This window comes from Ornithodoros turicata, chromosome 3 (assembly GCF_037126465.1).
Source record: "Ornithodoros turicata isolate Travis chromosome 3, ASM3712646v1, whole genome shotgun sequence".
Lineage (NCBI taxonomy): Eukaryota > Metazoa > Arthropoda > Arachnida > Ixodida > Argasidae > Ornithodoros > Ornithodoros turicata.
The window spans coordinates 33,747,518-33,768,072 of NC_088203.1; the positions used below are offsets into that span (position 1 = coordinate 33,747,518).

The 20,555-nt window shown below is 47.1% G+C and overlaps 1 protein-coding gene across 2 annotated transcripts in view; it reads left to right on the top strand.

The window, feature by feature from the left end:
* Positions 1 to 20,555, top strand: part of LOC135390180 (uncharacterized) — a 112,148-nt gene that overhangs the window by 52,599 nt on the left and 38,994 nt on the right. For both annotated transcript variants that reach the window (XM_064620152.1, XM_064620153.1), the window contains one exon: positions 17,849 to 17,969. In XM_064620152.1, the coding sequence (XP_064476222.1) occupies positions 17,849 to 17,969 (121 nt within the window). The remainder of the gene's footprint in view (positions 1 to 17,848; positions 17,970 to 20,555) is intronic.

A 20,555-nucleotide genomic window follows, 5' to 3' on the forward strand; every position in this document is an offset into this window, starting at 1 on the left:
ACCGGTCGCAACTATAGCTCAACAGCCGGCAACGACATACGCTTCGCCTCACCTAAGTTCCGCTGCCAGGGTTTTCGTCCGCACGGATGTGTTACGCAAGTCCCCCCAGCCACCATACACCGGTCCGTACAGCGTCCTTGAATGTGCACCTAAGCATTTTGTCAAGAGCAGCATTCCGGGACACCCCTTCTGAAACCCGGCTTGACCTGATAGCAGAGGACTACGCAAGGAAGCTAAGTGTACAGGGTGGTGCGTCAGTACGTGAGGAGGAACAGATTTGGGCAGGGAGAGGACAACATATCTGAGGCGAACAATTCCCTTTTCGCGCCCCGACCTGGTAACAATACCGATAACACGCCCCGGAGCTTTCGCATAAGATAAAGAATAAGAGGTGATGTATAACTGTGGAAACGAGCATGAGACTCTCCAGATATCGGGAAATTGTCGGATGAAATTGGAAGGTTGGAGCTTGTGATAGCCTTCTGGACGACAGATTGACTAAATGAGAGTTCTAAGGGTGCAGCAAGGAAAGCAGCTACGGTCCGCAGACGATACACAGACTACGTAATTTTAGGATGATACCGTCAGTATCAAGTTGATATCAAGAGTTATTACGAGCAAAAATAGAGGAAACTGACAATTTTGCGCCAGTGAGTGCCACTTGGGCGACGATTTGGCAAAATGTCTGAAGTATATAGATTGGGCTGGTTGGTGTCAATCCACAAGCGACCAAAGAACAAACACGAAACAACAGAGCGACTTGTGTGTGATCTTGTCTCCTGTTTGTTCTTTGGTCGCTTGAAAATGAACGATTTGACCAAACGCTACTTCGCAGGCTGTACCATGGGAAACAGGTATGGGCCGCGGACTCATAGCTATTAAGCATGGATATACAGTCTACGTAATTAAATGATGACATCTTCGATATCGCGTTTATATCCAGAGTTATTACTAAATGAAATGGATGATATGAACAATTTGGCGTATGAGAGTGTTTTGGCGATGCGAGTGGCAATGATTTGATCAAACGCGACTTGGTTGGACCAGAGATTTTGGTGCAGAACTAAATGCATTCAGAATCGAAGGTGTATTAAATTCACAAATCCCAGCAGTGGGATAGGAATACAGAAGGTCAACGACACACGAGGCGGTGAAGAACACTGAGTGAATTTTATTTTAGTGTATTTACAATACTGTTTACCCAGGTATAGCCGCAGGCGGATAGGTCACACGGCGATTTACAACAACACAAGAACAGACAATTACAACAGATGTTGCGGTTTCTAACTCCCATGGCAGATTTTGCCTTCCGCAGGTAGAAAAATTTTATTGGTTCAACTGTGGGAAAGGAAAATCAGTGACGAAGCCAAAATAACATGAAAATGAGCTTTTTTCTGGGGGTTCATTTTGAAACGCTTTCGGTGGTGTGTTATCGAACCTTTGGATGACAATGCACGTCTGCCGCCCCCCGCCTGGAAAGGAAACATTTCCGTGACGTCATCCAGCGGGTGAAAGTATTTCTACCGAGGCGACATTCGTCCCTTACAACTACAAATGTACGGATCTTGTTGTATTCGGTTTTCTTTTTATTACGTGTTAGCGCCGCGAAGTAGCTGCGGCTATGAGCGGCGTACAGACGTCGACAGATCTTTGTTGTATTCAGTAGTATAGTTATGCGTGGAAAATGCAAGGTGCTCCAAAAATATATTGCACAGCAATCAGAGAGTTTAGATAAGCTTGAAACGAAACAACAATAACGCGGATTGATGGTGCGACCCGTTCCTTCAATCCCAGCCCATATCCTTCAATTCAATCTCCAATGTTTATTGTAGATTTCCAATAACCAGTTGTATGTGTATCCGTCGGAAGCACGACGCACGAAGTGCAAGCAAAACAGCAACAACCGTTGCGCCTTTATTCACAGCTTTTATACAGGGTGTCCCAGAAAACGTGTCATTGAATTATAATAAAAAACTGCGCCACCTAGAATCATGCGGTCAACGGCATTTGTTCTTATTATGTTTTTGCCGCATTGTAAAGTTAATGTCATGTACCCCAAGTTTAATTATGCAAATATTTGTGAACTGAACTCAGAAATTTGCCAAGGGAAGGTCACTTTTTTACCCCACCAATATGAAGAGCGCGCCGAATTCACTCCAATTCGTGATAATTGACAGTGATATTCACGAGCCATCCCATCGGAAAAAATAGCCGAATATCATGCTTTTCGAAGCACCGGATCATAACGCGCGATGTCTTTTCGAGCGCAATCGCTCGCAGTACGACGAAAGGAGGTTCCGAAGCCAGCCCACAGAGTGATAGTAGAAAAAGTAACAGTTCCTAAAATTGGGAGAGGGAAAGCATTATCCCAGCGAAAGTCGGACGTGATAAGCCATGTCTGCGTTATCTCTTTCTGCGATGCAGGGGTGGGCTGGGTTTCCAACCTCCTTTCGTCGGACTGACAAAGATTTCGCTGAAAAATTCATCATGCGCTATTCTGTGCGACCTCCGTAGAGCATGATGTTCGGCTATTTTTTCCGATGCGATAGCTCCTGAATATCCCTGTCAATTATCATTAATTTGAGTAAATTAGACACGCTCTTCACATTGGTGGGGTAAAAAAGTGACATTTACTAGGCAAATTTCCGAGTTCAGTTCGCAAAAATTTACATAATTAAACTTACGTTACACGACATTCACATGAGGAGGTGGCAAAAACCCAGTAAGAACAAATGCCGTTGACCGCATGGCTCTAGGTGGTGTAGTTTTTTTATTATAATTCAATGACACGTTTTCTGGGACACCCTGTATACACACACACAATGGGGGAGGACATGTACAAACAAGACCACGTGAAGTCGCTCAAGGTTACAGATTAGATATGCTACGCGCTGGGCTGTTATCAGCATACCGATACATCTCCCTTTTTTTATGTTTAACCGTTACACATCTAATACTAAATCATACATGTAGACAGTTTAAAAGAACACAACTATGTATACACGAGCCTGTCCGGTGGACGTCTTGTCCTGGATGACCTCCGTAGACAGGGCTCTGAATCCTTCCCATTGTCACATGAAGGTAGACACTTCTTGGAAGGTGAGGCCGATTCGGTTACAGATTGCGAAGAGTCTTCAATCGCTGGTGGTTCAACTCGATGTCCGTTTTCTGGGTGGCGGGTTGAATCCATGTCCGGGCGTGTAAGAACGTACCGTTCGGGTGTGGGCAAAAGATGTCGATTTCTTCGTAGCGGTCTGTTGTCTTCAGTGACCACCTTGTATGATCTAGGTGCTACGACATCTTGTACCTTTCCCTTTAGGGTCCAGGCTCCGTCCTGTAGTACACGTACATGTTGGCCAGGCAACAGCGGTTTAAGTAGAGTGCCTATTGAGGAATCTTGTTGATGCTTTCGGACTTGTACTTTCGTGGTGCGCCTAAAGTCTGGAAGCCGTGTGCGCAGTCGCCGGCCCATCAACAGCTCTGCTGGGGAGTTGCCATCTTCTTGAAGAGTGGTCCTGTAGTTTTTCAATATTCTTTTCACAATCTGTACTCCTTTCTCAGCAAGTCCGTTCGACCTTGGAAACCGAGGGCTTGAAGTCACATGACGAACGTCGAATTCCTCGAACGTCGACGAACGTCTCTGAATTCCTTTGACACGAATTGAGGTCCATTATCGTAACGCACTTCCGTGGGGATACCATGTCTTGCGAAGACGCTAGCTAGCGCAGTAACGACGGTACACGCACTGGTGTCCCGGAGCTTTTCAACCTCAGGATAGTTCGACGTCGCGTCAATGACAACCACATAGTTCTTTGATGCATATTGGAACAAGTCTACTCCTACGCGATGCCATGGCTGATTGGGAGTAGGTCGCATTATTAGGGGTTCCTCTTTCTGACGATACGCATACCGCTTGCATGCGCTGCATTTTGATACCATTTCTCTAATGTCCGTGTTCATTCCAGGCCAAAACATGAGCGAGCGAGCGTTAGCCATGCACTTAGCGACTCCTAAATGTTCCTCATTAAGGCGCGTCAAGATCTCTCTGCGGAGCGTTCTAGGGATCACCACCTTGCAACCTTTAAACATAACACCGTTTACACTGGAAAGTTCCGATTGCAATGTTTTGTACTCTCCTTGCACCTACTCGTTGTTTTCCAACGCTGCCATTACATCCCGCAGGCACAAATCCTTCTCAGTTTCCTCTCTAAGGCGTTTGAGTCTTTTCACTCACCATCGTTAAAAGAATTGATACTGCATGCACCTCTACGTCGACATCCACGCCCCGAGCGGTTTCAGTCACTAGTGGTGCCCGAGACAGTGTGTCGGCCAGCTGCAGGTGCTTGCCTGGAACATAATGCAGCTCATAATCATACTTCATCAGACGTATAAAGAAACGCTGCAACCTTGGTGGCATATCGCCAAGCTTTTTTCTTGGAAATCGCAATGAGAGGCTTATGGTCAGTTTCCACAGATACTTTTCGGCCGTAAATAAAGTCATGGAATGTTTCACAACCGAACACATTACCAACAGCTTCCTTTTCGATTTGTGAGTACTTGCCTTCAACTTCTGTGAGTACCGTCGAGGCATATGCCACAGGTTGCTACACGTTGTCATGAAGTTGAAGCAAGGCCGCACCAAGTCCGAACTGAGGGGCGTCGGTGGAGACCATAGTTTCCATCCTCGGGTCAAAGAGCCAGAACCGGTGACGAAGCTAAGGAGTTTCTGAGCTTCTGCCACTCCTCTGCGTGGCTCTTTGTCCACTCGAAACAACATCCTTCTTTGAGAAGATCTCTTAGGGCGACGGTTCTCTGTGAAAGGTAGGGGATATATTTTCCGAAGTAGTTGGCCAGTCCAAGGATACGGTGCACACCCTCCTTATTTGTCGGTGCTGGCATATCTAACACACTTCGTAAAAGGTCCTGGTCTGGTTGTATTCCTTCCTTCGTTATCCTGTCCCCAAAAAACGCTATCCCTTTCACAGAAAACACACACTTATCGGGGTTCAAAGGTAAGCCTCCACGCCGACACGCTTCAAGTGCCCTACGCAGACGTTCGTCGTGTTCTTTACGCGTGGTACCCCAGACTTACACGTCGTCAATGTACACTCTGACGCCGTCTAAGCCGTCCAAGGGACTTACCCAGTCAGATGGTTCTTCCATCTTTGCTATGATGCCCTTTGCCTCCATCCTGTCCAGTTCCTCCTTGAGAGGTCTTTTGAGCATCTGCGGTACCCGGCGCGCTGACTGGATGACCGGAACTGTCCCTTCCTTCAGCACCATCTTGTACACTTTCTTGGTGCATCCCAAGCCCTGGAACAAATCTGGAAACTCCGCCGCTACATGACCGTTTGAGCAATCAGCACTTGCCGCAGCGTCTACGCAGTTGACCAGTCCGTATAGTCTGCACGCCTTGAGGCCCAAAATTGCTCGACGAGCACTTGTAGTCACAAAGAATTCCAGATTTGCTGTCACACCCTTGATCTTCGTGCGCAGCTGTGCGGTTCCGATGTGGGAGATAACGCCGCCGCTGTAGCTCCGTAGAACTGCTGCCATCGGTTTGGTGCGAATCCCGGGGATTATCTTCTTGAATACAGACAGCGGAAGCAGGTTTGCTTGTGATCCCGTGTCAACTTTTAGTTGCACGTCCTTCCCCGAGATAGCAGCCGTTATCAGCCAGTCGTCGCGGTTATCCCTGCCATTGCAGACTTCCAGCACATCAAGGCCGTCGCTATCTGTTTCATCATCTGAGAGATACACTCCGTCAGCTACCTTCTGCCTTAGTTTGCAACATACAGCAAAATGATTCCTCTTTTTGCACTTGCGACCAGACCTCGGCGAAATCACGCATGATCGCGATAACCCACAATAACCGCGATCACGATCACCAAAGGGATGAGTGTAGCTGTGATTGCAATTGTCATTGAAGTGTCCTTTCGGTGATCCCGGCGCGTTGCAATAACATCAGGAAAACCTGCGGTGATCGCGAGCGCGCTCACGGCAGTTATCTGTATTTCGTGATTCCTCTATTGCGATCACAATGCCGCGCCTCTGCAGGCACTCATGGGAATTACAATGCGATTGCGATCAGGCTGTTTTCTCTGAGCGCGATTAATGCGTAATCGTGTTCATCACCGCGATCATGTTGTTCGGTAAAATCGCAAAGTATAGGGACGCGCGCACTTAGGCGCGTTCGCAACGCCGTGTGTTACGTCCCCTCCTGGCTAGTTGTATGTTATGGTTGATGCTCTTGCTTCGCGGCTGTCTGCCCTGAACATTCCCTTCCCTTAAAATTTAAATATAAGAGGCGATATTTGCATAACGCTTGCCTTTGGATGCTTTCAAAACTGTTGCTATCATCCTCCGATGTCTTCAATTTTTCATATCTCGAATTCGCCGATCACGGTGTCGTTGTGAACCTGCTGCCCGGTGACCAAATGTCTGTTGTCACGATGCTAGAATTTTGCAATGTCGGCATGTGGTGATGGTATGTGTCGTTCCCTGCTTGCCGCAGTTGGCTTCGCGGCATCGGCATGTAGACATACTAGAGAGGGCCAATGGCGCCGTCAGTTAGGAAATCTGTCATAATTGGTAGCTTACATTGTGCTTCTAACACCAATTATTTATTTTGCGCGCAGAAATGCATGAAGGAACAAACATCCTAACACTGACATTGAGAAATACGCGTAGCTAAGTGAGCTTTTAATGGCTACGTCGTGGAATTTCTCCGGCTTCCTGCCCATTTTGAGCCCTTCACGCTTTCAACAACGAAGATGAGTTTTTCCACTGTAGTCTGGAGAAGCGAGGACCGTCGCGCCCTTTGCATTGCACCGGCCACCGAAATAAGGCGTTCGACGCCACCGGAAGCGGCCGGTACGCCAAAGCAGACCTCCGCTAGACTACTCAGCTTAGGATATCGACTGGTGTTATGTTTCCAAAAGGTGCAGACATCTTGCTTGTCGCAGTCCTCTGCAAGAAACTCTTCACGCTCAGACGTCTGCCAAACTTCAGGCAACGGGACCGTATCAAGGACACCGTAGATGCTGAGTGCCCTAGAGAGATCCACAGCGTACTCTGACCGTGCTCGGAATTTCCCACTATTCTTCCATTTCCAATTTTTCTTTCTCTTTTTTTTTGATTGCGTGTTGTCGACGCGAAGCAACTGTGGCTATGAGCGGCGTACAGACGTGGACAGATGGAGAGAGAACAGCAGGAAAAAGTGGGGTACAGGGGGGGGGGATCAGCATGCGTCGTGGGCCGATTTCAGGGAGAACTGTGCAGTCTTCGTAAAACCCAGCGAAAACCTCAGCCAGCACAGCCAGCAGTAGGATTCGAACCCACCACCTCCCAGTCTTCAGCACGACCTTGGCTACCACCACCGAGCGGACGCCTTAGCCCACTCGTCCATGCCGCTGGTCCTTCCCGATCTTTCGCGTGTTACAGTGAAGGCACAGCATAAATGTTCGTGCCCATGGTGTGCGGCTCATCAACGGGATCAGACATGATTCTTCGCTGCTGCAGCAGCGGCGCAACACCTGTTGCCTGCACAACCCCAGCCCAAAAGACCCCACAGCCGGGCTCGAACAACTTTTTATTGCCATTGCGAACATTGATTTGCCTATTTTGGGCCCGAAAGCACAATCACAACAGGAAATTTACGCCCTTCCTGCCTTTGCTTTGTGCAAGGTGCCATGTGCCAACAGCGCAACTACATGGCGATCGCGTGAGTGCGATAATGTCTAGATATCACACGAACGGCCTTTGCCTGATATCGTGATCGCACTCATGCAGTCACCCTCATGGTGATCGCAGCATGCGCGATCAACTCATTCGTTCGACGTTGTGATTGCGATAAACAGTGGCGCGAGGATGAGTCCGATCCAGTATCGCGCTCATGGTGCACAGCAGTCACGCCCCATATCAGCCTGAGCGTGAGCGTCAGTCGGCTTCAGCCTCCCGCTCGCCTTATCAGATCGCCTTATCGTGAGTTCTTTCGGGCCGAAATGCCGAGCTCTGCTTGCGACACACTTTCCCATACGCGGGGCACTTCTTCGGTTCATGATTACTGTTGCATTTTTTGCATCTGCTGCCGCCGCATTTCCGTCGTTTTTCTTTCACCACTGGGTCTACCGACTTGTCAGTTTGACTCCAGGCCTTCTTGTGTTCTTCCGTCAATTCGGCAGCTTTGTATATTTGAACCGTTTTTGTTAGGGTTAGGTTCTCTTCACGCAAGAGCCTCTCGCGCAGACTTCTGTCTAGCCCCTCGTACACAATTTGGTCCCGTATGAAAGAATCTGACAGTGTCGCAAAGTTACATGATTGAGCTTTCAGTTGAATGTCTCGGTAGAAGGATTCGAACTGCTCACCTTCACCTTGCATGCGACACCTGAGCGTTCATAGGTTTCGTTACACTTAGGGGTGCAGTAATCCTCGAAACCTCTGAAGCACTGTCGTGTCAGGAGTGGGATTCGAACCCACGCCCACATTCGTGGACCAGAAAAACTTCCACCGCTTCCGATCCGGCCACATGGAGCAGCGTCGCTATCTTCTTGTCTCCTTCCCTTCAACTTCTGTTGCCTCGAGGTAGAATTCCAACCGTTGCTGAAATTTCCGCTACGTTTCCAGACAGTACTAGCGCATCCGGCGCACGAAGCCCGTCCATGGAAGCTGCTCCGGTGTGGAATACCCCACTTCTGACACCATGTATCCGTAGGAAGCACGAAGTGCGATCAAAACAGCAACAACCGTTGCGCCTTTATTCACAGCTTTTATATACACACACACAATGGGGGAGGACACGTACAAACAGGACCAAGTGAAGTCGCTCAAGGTTACAGATTAGATATGCTACGCGCTGGGCTGTTATCAGCATACCGATACAGTATGGATCCATGGTATGAAGACTGGCATGGGATTGAGTATAGCCTGTATAGGGGAGTAGAAACTGGAACAGGGTAGAAAATCGTCGGCGGCGATTAGACACCCCAACGTCAAAAATCAAGTCAAGTTGGTCATTCGCAGATTTGAAGATAACGCTAAACAAGTGCTACGCGCCCTTGATTGCATTATTTATTTCTCGCTTAAGATGAAGCAATGCTTAGATCAGGGTAATCGGGACTCTCACACACGCGGGCCGTATGTGCATCGCTTGCGGTCAGCTATTCTATGCCCCGAGGGCTCTTGACCACTAAATAGAATAAAGCTGCCCCCCCCCCCCCCCACCAATAATGAAGAATTCGGAATGAAACCAGGATTTTAGGCATTGTTTTTACCCTTGCACGGTGTAGAGCTGCTCCTGTCGACGTTAGGAAGTACATTCACATTCGAGCAGTTCTTGTGACTCATGAACCTCAACAAGTAATTATAGCGATCTTGTCTGAACGTGCGTTTTGATAAACTACACTGTAAGTAATATAAGAAGTAATAGTGGAGACAAGTTCGGAGAATGGCATCATCTTAATTATTACACTAAGTTGATGGGCTTGCAGCATAGCAGCAGCCTCTCCAGATATCATGCGCGAAAAACTATACGGAGCACAGAGAGGCGCAGAGAAAAACAGGAAAAAGAAAAAAGAGATGGAGTAGTTATGTACGAGGGTCATTGTGTGAAAATTTTTAATTTCTCTTTCCCTGATTTTTTTTTCTTTTTCACGGTGAAAATGCAAGCAAAATCAACAACGCAGTGTGTAAATCGACAATTTCAGTGGTCCTGAACGTTGGGATAATCGTTCGTGAAGAACTATGTACGAAGAACTTGAGACGTCTTTCAAATTTTCAGTGTCTCATTTGGAAAAGAAGCTCATTTATTTCTGTTGGTGTTGTCAGGTGAAGTTTTTCATTGATGAATTGTATATGCGAATGCCTAATAACTATACCGCTCAGCTGTTTACGCTAAGGTACTTTGCTATAATTGCGGTCCTTTCCAGAGGTTTCATTACCCCCACCCACCCGGGAGGGGTACACTCCCCCTGAATTTTTCAAACCACCCCCCTGTAATTGATGAGATTTCCTGATACAGCATGGCCACCAATGCATATACCCATAGGTATGTATCCATAACGGTATACCCCCTATGGTTCGCTCTACTCGAAACCACGCAGACATCTTATCACGCCGGGTACCGCATCTTGGCTTCTATGCGCATTGATGATAGTGCCAGCCGCAACAACAATGAAAAAGAAGAAATTGTTGTTGCTCTTCGGTGCTGATAGGAGTTGCGTAACGGACTAAAAGCTGATACCTGCCGTTTGAATTCAGCATGACACCGCGACGATATGGCAAGGAAAAAAAAAAAACTAGCCAAGATACGGGGCACAAAAGTGAACTTGCACGGCAAATCGCCGGCAGTCCTAACATTTCTACGGCAGCAGACACCTTCGAGCACTGGTGCTAAAGTCTGAGGAAAAGACATCATAAATGAAAATACATATCCGTTACGAAGCCGTTTGAATTTCACTGTTCATGGTAATCAGTTAAATTTTTCTCGAAGCGCAGCACACATAGAGAAGCCCTTGATTCGTTTACACGTCTACCTGCAAGAAATGACCCACAGTCTCCTTCTGAAACATTGCATCACTTGCCAACTTTTTTTGAGAAAAGTAAAAAGTAACCTTTCTGCAACCCCGATGATGGCAGGGGCATTCAAGGAATACACCACAAAGAGTCACTGGTGTATTCTGCATAGCGAAGCCATTATCAAGGACTTATACTAGGCCCTTGTACTTGTATTTTAACAGTGGTGACCACAAAATTTGGAAAAGGCGCCGGTAGAGCCCTTTAAAACGGGCGAAACCCTTTGTATCATGGTGCCATAGGCATATTCGAGACGGCTTATGCTATTGCCCTTCCCACTGGGATTGTAACGGAGGCGACCGCAAAATCCATAAAAGACCGCAGCAGAGCCCTTTAGAACAGGCGAAACCTGTTCCATGGTTCCAAACAGATATTATCAACAGCTATGATGCTCTTCTACTGGTATTGCAAGAGAAGCGACCACAAAATTCGAAAAAGGCAGCAGCAGAGTCCTTTAAAACGTACGAAACCCCTTGTATCATAGTACCAAAGGCATATTCATGACGGCTTATGCTATGCCTTTCTACCGGGATTGCGCAAGAGGGGACCGCAAAATTCGGATACGGCGGCAGCAAGGCCTTTTAAAACTGGCGCAACTCCCTGTATCACGGAGCGAAAGAAAGAAAGTTATCAGTGGCTTGGTGCAATGCTGCTGGAGTTACAACAGAGGGTGCGTTTTCTTATTCAGCTCTGGCAACTCCGAGCGAAAAATAGCCAGAGTAGCAGAAATGACGTCATAACTCTGCGGCGAAAATTAGCAAATTAGCCAGAGTAGCCAGGGAATGACAACTCTACTCTACTGTGCTCTGAAGAAGGGTAGCCGTCGTTCTGACGTCACACACAAGCTAGCAGACGACGATGCGTCGTCTGCTACCAACCGTCCTGTTGACAGACAATATGGGTGGTGTTCAATTTCGCAATGTAGGACTCGTTAAAAACTGTCGAGCATTTTCTGCTGGAGTGCACGCATCTGCGTTAAGTTGTTAAACAGAGTGTCTGCCAGCACTTCCACATCGTCTCGCCCGTCAGGTCAGTCCGCCATTTTGAGCGCAGAGTAACTCTAGCCGTTCGAAAATTACGGTCAAAGATGGCTACTCTGGAGTCACGTGATAATAAAGGATCTGACGTCGTTACCCAACTCCTGGCTACTCGGGTTGAGTAGGAAAACGCACCCACAGGCGATCGCCAAATTCGGAAAACGTGGCAGCAGAGCCCTCTTAAACGAGCAAAACCCTTGTGTGATGCTGCCAAAGACTTATTGTCAACAACTTATACTATGCCATTCTACCGAGATCATAACACAGGTGACCACAAATATCGGAAAAGGATGCAGCATAGCCCTTCAAAACGGGCGAGACCCCTTGTATCCTGCTGTCAATGACTTGCATCAATGCATCAGTGGCTTGTGCTATGCCCTTCTACTGGGATTGTAACAGAGGCTACCGCAAAATACACAAAATGCAGCAGCAGAGCCGTTTAAAACGGTCGATACCCATTGTATCATAGTTCCAAAGTCATATACGTATTCGCAACGGCTTATGCTATTGCCATTCTACTGGAATTATAACGGACGCGGCCGCAAACTCCATAAAAGGCTGCAGCAGGGCCCTTTAAAACGGACAAAAACCCCTTTAATCATGGTGGCAGACATTTTACACACATATAAAGACGCGACGGCTTATGCTATAGACCTGTTGCTCTGGGCCAGGTGGCGCGAGTGAGCAGCAACGTCAGCGCCCCAAATTATGCAACAAGCGGTAGTTTAGCAGACGACGCGGCACTTTCAAATACACGGTCTCGAGTTGTTCGCAGTTTTCAAGAAGCACCGCTTTTTCTGTAGATTTCCTACAGGTTTTGTAGCTTTCCTTGGCACCATACCGTTTGAAACACCATGCAAAACCCGCTGATGAAACGACCTACTGTTGGCCGTTTGGGCCCGAAATGGCGCTGTGCAAACTTCACTGCAACAGCCCTATGCCCCGCTCCTGTGGCTGCATCGGAAACAACTGCGAAATTTGGAAAAGGCGGCAGCAGGGCCCTTTACAATGAATCAAATGACTTGTATCATGGTGTCAAAAAGATACAATGAACGGCTTTTACTGGGACTGTAACAGAGGCTACCGCAACGTTCGGCAGCAGATCGAGCCCTTTAAAACGTGCGAACACCTCACACAGCCACACGTTTCCCCCCCGCATCGGACTGAACACATCAACAGATCATCGGAAGTTCTTTACGCGAGATTGAGGATTGGGCACACATGGCTCACGCATCACCACCTACTCAGAGGTCAGGATCCGCCAGCTTGTGCGCACTGCGGTGACAGCTTGACTGTCTTGCACGTACTGGCATCCTGCCCTCACTTCGAACACAGTATTTCACCGCATTCTACAGATACCATGTCCCACTCCACCCAGCCCTTCTACTGGGTGACACCCTTCTTGTGCCGTTTGATAACGTAATCAAATTTTTGACCACGTGTGGGTTTCTTAGTCAGATGTAGATGATAAGCATTGCTCCGCTTTTATCCAATATCACCGAACTCCTCATGTAAATATCTCATTGTCACGCTTGTAGATAGCTTTTAACTGCCGTCGCTTGTTATCGTCACCCCCCTCTCTCTCTTATCCTGGTCAATCTCATCGCTCATACCTCATACCTGTAGATAGGTTTTAACTACCACACACTCTCTCTCACATCATCTTTCCCATAATCATCTCCGACACACTCACCATGGTTTTGGCGCTCTATGGCCTTTGTTGCCTTTGTGCCATTAAACACATAATCAATCAATCAATCAATCAATCAATCAATCAATCAATCAAAATGTGCGAAGCCCCTTTAATCGGGGTGCCAGGGCGTACCTGTTTCCCCTGTACATGGAGAGGTCGCGTTTGAAGAAACTGCTTCCAAAACGACACTCGCGAAGGCAAAAAATAAAAATAAAATGAAACCCTACCAAATTTGGGGCTTAATCTGAGTAATAAAAATATCACAAATGTCTTAAGCTGGTTTTATAGAATGTATACATGGAATCCAGACTCCGGAGTTTGAGGCCCGTACCATTTTCTCCTTTTGCACCCTGAGAGGTCTCGGTTTACAAAATCGCTTCCAAAATGGCACTCGAAATGGCCAAATGGCCAATTTCATCAACTTCGGGGCCTAATATCATTTGATATAACAATAATATTAAAGATCTCCAAAGCTGATTTTCTTCTTCAACTTCGGCGCTTAATATCATTTGTTATAACAATGATATTAAAGATGCCCTAAGCGGATTTTGTAATCTGTATATGTGAAAATAAGGTCAAGGGGTTTAAACCAGTATCTTATTCCCCTGTTGCACCCTGAGAGATCGCGTTTGACAAAACCGCTTCCTAAACGGCACTCGAAATGGCCATGTGGCCAATTTCATCAACCTTGAGGCTTAATATCATTTGATATAAGATGATCTTAAAGATGTCCTAAGCTGATTTTGTAATATGTGTATGTGAAAGTAAGATCACGGGGTTTGAACCCCGTATCTTGTTCCCCTGTTGCACCCTGAGAGGCCCCGTTTGACAAAATCGCTTCCAAAACAGCTATCGAAATGTCCAAATGGCCAATTTGAGGGCTGTTTTGGAAGTGATTTTATGTATATGAGAAGGTAAGATTACGGGGTTTGAACCTCGAACCTTGTTCCCCAGTTGCACCCTAAAAGGTCGCGTTTGAGAAAATCGCTTCAAAAACGGCACTCGAAATGGCCAAGTTCACCAACTTCGGGGCTTAATATCATTTGATGTAAAAGTAATATTAAAGATGTCCTAAGGTGATTTCGTAATACGTATACGTGAAAGTAAGATCACGGGGTTTGAAGCCCGTATCTTGTTCCCCTGTTGGACCCTGTAAGGTCGCGTTTGACGAAATCACTTCCAAAACGGCACTCGAAATTGATAATTTTATCAAGTTTAATATAAAAGCGATATAAAATACAAAACTGTACCATTTGTATATTACTCCCTCAACGCAAAGTTGTCTATTCTGTTGGAGATGCGGAAAAAATGACCGTCCGCCTTTCGAACTCCTTCAGACCGGCCGTACAGTCTCAGCGCATGCGTATTACGATAATACTGGGACTTAGTCCGTCGAGCGCCAAGGAGGGGAACCCTGTCTGAGTCGCAACTTTGAAGGCCCTGGGTGCATCAGAATTAGCACTCACACATCATGCCGTTGTTGGTATGTGGCCTGGAGGACATACTGACTAAAAATAGGCGATGATATTTCCAGAATTCGGCTGTCATTGTCGAAAAATCGTAGTCTAAACATGGGCCCTGTGCAAAAATCGACGGAATCCCCAAAGGCCGTAGAGCATTAAAATTCATTTGGCCAGGGTGCACTAGGTTTATATTCTGCTAGCGCATTTCATGTCTCCAGGGGTTGTTTGCAAGGTGTTCTTCTGTATTAGATGACATCTTAAAATTTGTATTCTGTTTAGCTGTTAATTGGCATAAACGCTGTCTCCCATCCTTCAGATCCCGTAAGGGATCTGAATCTTCCCGCATAGCGGCTAAGCATAGTGGCAGAGCACTCTGGCGGGGTAGTGACCGCGAATTTTGGGATTGATCGATTGCAATGGCAGACGCGAACCGTTTGAAGCCTGCTTTCACTGAGGCAGCGCCCGGAACAGCTAATTCTTATGTCACGTCTCCGCTTACTGCTTTTTTTTTTTCTCGAGGGGGGAGCCCTGTAGCGACAAGAACGAAGAAGCACGGCGCAAGCTCTGCGAGCTCCGTTCGGACCGCCAGTTCAGTTTAGTTCCTTCAGTAAAACTCGTCCTGCTCACGCCTGCTGCCTCCTGCTTCCACAGGCTTAAGATGTATCTTTTTATTAAATGATATGGAGCATCGAAGTTGATGAAACTATCCATTTGACCCTCGAGAGTGCGCGCCTCGGATACGATTTTTTCAAACGCGACCTTCCAGGATGTAACAGGCGAAAGAAGTACGGGTAGAGCCGTAGGGAGGCAAGTTTGCTCCCTGGGCAGGGTAAATCTAAAGCACCCCCTCTCCCACTGCCGTCAGAAGCTGTGTAAACGAAGAAACGAAAACGCATGTCTGCACTGCCGACATCGTAAATCCAAATTTTCTTCGTTCGCGCTTTATCCTGTCCAACCATACCTGCCAGGGCCTGTTGTTCGGCGCCCTCTTTGGCGAGTGCACCCGGGGCGGCTGGCCCCGCTCGACCCCCATCGCTACGGCTCTGGGTACGGGGCTCGAATTCTGTGCTCAATTTCACGTATACATATTACACTGTCGACATAAGGTATCCGATATGGAGCACCGAAGTTTATGAAACTATCCATTTGACCATACAGAGTGCGCGCCCTGGAGTATATTTTTCAAACGCGACCACCCAGGTTGTAACAGGTGAAAGAGGTACCGGACTCAAAGCCCGAGCTCAATTTCACATATACATATTGCAGGGTCAGCCTACATTCTAAAAGCAGAACTTGACGGCAAAGCAACCGTTGCGCCAACGATTGCCACGAATGATAATGCTGCGGCTTCTGATTCAGGAGAGAGGGAGGCGTACGCCTTTTTGTCAGTTATCATATATCCGAATAGACGCAGAAAGGCGTACGTTCCCCTCTCTCTACGCATCGGAAGTTTCAGCTCACTTTTTAGAGTGCAGCGCATGTTATGGGAAAACCAGTCCTGACGAAGGCGGAGCTTCCGCTGCAGCGTCGACATACCCGTTCAGCTTTCCAGTTGTAAATAACTTCCCCATTTTTCCTTACTTCCTGCACCTCCGTTGTCTGCCTAAAATTTTTTAACAACCTATTTAATTTTGCGGTAATTTTGCGGAACACATTATAAGAAAAGTGTTCGCAATGTTCGTAGCAGACGGTTTTTCCTACGAACGAATGAGGGGCTCTCTACCACAAACGTCACACTAGAGTGGGTGTGGTCTGCAGTTGGAGCGCTCTGGCTTGTCACCGCGTAAGCGATTTTCTGAATTAATTGCGCCGTGGTGAAACAACTTTGGACAGAAATATTTTGTGCGAATGCTTTTCACATACTGCTTTACAAGATGACAGCAGTTTTTGGCCATGTTAGATACCACTTTAAGTAGGAGAAATAAAACAAAAACAAATGTATCGGGGACTCTTCCCTTATCTTGGGTTGCATTTTCTTTCTTGTAATCTTTCTCCAGGACGCAACAGGCGATAGTGTGCTGTTTCACTCTCTCGCATTGGCGGTGAACGAAAGGCGGGTGTCCCAAGGTGCGCAGTGAACAAATTAAAGAAGAAAAAAAAAGCTGTTCCTTCACGATTTTATGTTGGAAGATCTATCGAACAGATTTTTGTTCTGAAAACTGCTCCGGTATCAGGTGACCAAAGGGACAGGACGTTCTCATTGGGACAATTAACTTCGTAGCTTTTATAATTAAAAAGTTAACTATTGAAAGTTAGTCAAGACATTGCCTTAGGAGTTTGCTAATGCCCTCCTAAGGAGTGCCCTTCAGCCTATGCTATAATGCAACTGATTTCATCTCGGAAGAAGTGATATATATATTTAAAAAATATGTTCGCATCTAGCAGGAACACCCTGTATATATATGTAATACCTAGGAGTCCGAGGCTCGTGGCTGTTCGTTTTGTCGTTGACGTTTGTAGCCCGCCTCGCAAATGTCTCGTTGTTTTCCCTCCTCCAACATGCGAAGTCGCGTTCGTTCATTTTAAAGCGACCAAAGAACAAAGACGAGACTAGAGCACGCACAAGTCGCTGTGCTCACAAGTGCTTCAGAGATTTGGCCAAGTCACACTCGTGGGCGCAGCGTGCTGAGTGAGTGACGGAAATATTTGGGGATGGAGAGGGTGTCATGTCTGAGGCGAACAATTTTACCCGGCGCGACCATGACTAGAACACGGATAGGACGCCTGGGAACTTGTGGGGAAGTGAAAGAAAGAAAAAAAAAACTGTGGAAGTGAGCTTTACGGGTGAAATTGGCAGTGTGGCGCCCGCGATTGCTTTCCGCTGACGTTATACAGACTACATAACAGAGATTAATTCGATATATTAATAACGAGATTATTTGTCGTAACAAAATAGCCATAGCCATTGTGAGGAGAATGCGCTGGCCTTTGTCTTTGCCAACATGCACCATTTCAACGACTACAAAACAGCCGTCACACTGAAGTAGTACACACTTTAACTGACTCAACCAAGCAGAGCTGACTCTGGAATTCGCGTTACAGGAGTTGTAACTGTCCTCGTTTTTCTTTTTTTTCTGCATCAGTGAACTTCATCCAGACATCGTCCTTTTTCGAACAACAGACCTATTGCCGGACAGGACCTCAGTCACGCGTGCCATGTTTGGGCCATCACCGTGGGCGGAAGCTGTTGGTCAGCCGACATTCGTAAGTTCCTTCGTAACAATGCAGGATTATCCACTATTTAGTTGTTCTTTCAATAACTTTTAAATAGCTATATTGATAGCTGGGGTAGTTGGTAACGTGACATTGTAGACAGTATGCAGCAAAAGGGAGGAAAACGCAACACGATGAGAGCAAACTCACAACTGAAGATTTATTCACAAAGGAGAACAATCTAAAAGGTTAGAGGAGGGGGAGGAGGGTAGGCATATTATAAAAACGGGGCGCCCGGTTTTGAGTGACAGCGTCCGCAGTGTCCCAAATGTTCCAGTTTGGGGACTGTCAGTGCAATTGACGGGCAGCTTATGTAGCGTTCCGTTCCAAGCTCGGTAATGAGGGAGGCTTCTATAAGTTCTGGAGTCGTCTTGTCTTTTGCCTTCGCCGCAACTGAAGTCTGTCGCAGGTGCCTGGTATTCAGGCACCTGCCCGTTTGCCCGACGTATTTCCTGCCGCACGACATTAGTATCGAGTAAACGACCTGTTCCTGACATTCTACAGCCTGGAATCGATGTTCGAACTTGCATTCTCTTGGTTCCCGTAGTTTATTTACCCGCCGACACACGCTTTGCAGTTTGATCGGTGCGGAGATCATTACTGGGACTCCGTCTCTTCCCCCTACTTGTTTGAAATTATGCGAAAAACTGTGTACATATGGAACGAAAACAGGCCTCCCTGGTAATCTTTCGCGTGTGTTTTTGTTGTTGCCTCTCAACTTCCGTACCAGTTTTTCGGCAGCGCCTATAAGAGAAGCACTGTGGGATATATTGCTTCCTGCCATTTGTCTATTCGCGATTGAACGTACGGAATGTACGCGAATGTACGGAATGTTCACAGGATCGGACCAGGGACATTTCTAAGGTAGCCGAGCCTAAGGAACTTTTCACGACCTTCGTTTTGGCAGAACGGTACGGCGAAACCCCTTTCTTGGACCTTGGGCTAGAGAACCGACACATATGCGTATCGGAACTCCTGACGTTCAGGTCGAGGATTATAATGTTCCGTTCTGAGGGAGTTCAAACGTAAAGTTTAGTCCGTGGGAGGAGCCTCGAAAAACCTGTATCAGGCTATCCACAGTGGTCTCCTTACTCCGGTCACACACACACACACACACACACGCAAAAAAAAAAAGCGTCAACAGCGGAATATCCTGAACCTACAGAAACCCGCGTTGAGGGCTTGCTGTATGCGAATGTCAACTGCACGGAACAAATATCACCCAGGGCTGGCGACACTTTGGATCCTATTGGGGTGCCTGTCTTCTCGAGATATAGCTGTTTGTTATCGGCGATTACAGTGGAGCTCAGATAAGCTCGTAGAAGCTCAACGAACGACAGAGCGCTCATACCCCCTGCATTCTGGAATTGTGTAAAACCCTGGTTTTCGATGAGGTTTTGAACGGCGCTTAGAAGTGGGACCTGTGGCATAGAATAGAAAAGGTCCTGAACGTCTATATATAGCATGGGGTATTTGCACGGATTGTCCTTTCGAAGAAAGTCAATCACATCGGAGGAGTTCTTTCCGACGAACACGTCGGTCACTGTTTCAATTTACTGAGTAATAAGGTAGACACATTTTTTTTGCAAAGTGTGTTTCTCAGATGCAATGGTTCTGAAAGGAATATTTTCCTTGTGGGTCTTGACCGTGTAAAACACGTCCAAAATGTTCTTGGCACTGCATTTGATAGACACGCAAAGGGAGCTGAGATCGTTATCCCCACAATTGCATATAGAACCAGTTTATGGGCTGCTTTCGCTTCTTGCTCGGTCGCGGGGCAGAAATGTTTTGACAAGGCCCGCTCGCTTTTTTCTTTGTAAATGTCAGACGAGACGATGACTGAGATGAATCAGACGGGATGATGAGCCACCTTTCTTGTCGGCCGCCAAAATCCTGGTGTCCGTTGTACGGTTGAGCGGTTTAATCGTTTGTCTGGACAGGGATACTCGCGTAACGGCTTTCACAGCATCGGCTATGCACGGCTCTTGTTCTTCTCCGGGGCAGCTCTTGCGTTGTTTCTGATTTCGAGAACTTCAGATTTCGAGAACTTCAGATTTCGAGATATCTGTCTGGACGCTAAACTTTGTTCCCATTGAGAGAATCTGCGAGACGTCTGTTGGGTCTTGGCTCAAGTTCACCAGTTGATAGTTCGTGGATGGCTCTTTCCCTTTGGGCTTATTTTCCTTGTAGCTTACCATGAGAGCACGGAGAGTGTCCTTCCAAGTGACATCAGTAAAATTTCTCCCGAGGCTTGTGTACAGCTGGAATCTTGACTCGGAGCTCTGACTCACCTGGTATCCTGCGTCCGGCTTTGAGGCACTCCTGGGAGAACCTGTGGTGCCGCCAGCATTCTCCCCACAGTATTTTACAAATTCGTTTGATGTGGCTTGCCGTAGGGGTCATGAAACCAAACAGCAGCCGAAGCTCGTCCGGAATGACGCAGCGATCCAATGTGGCGGGATTCCTCACATGGAACATTACAATTCCTTGAACATCAGGAGTTCCCCGACGCATGTATGTTGGCTCTACAGCCCAAGGACGAAGAAAGGGGTGTTGCCGTACCGTTCTGCCCGCTCT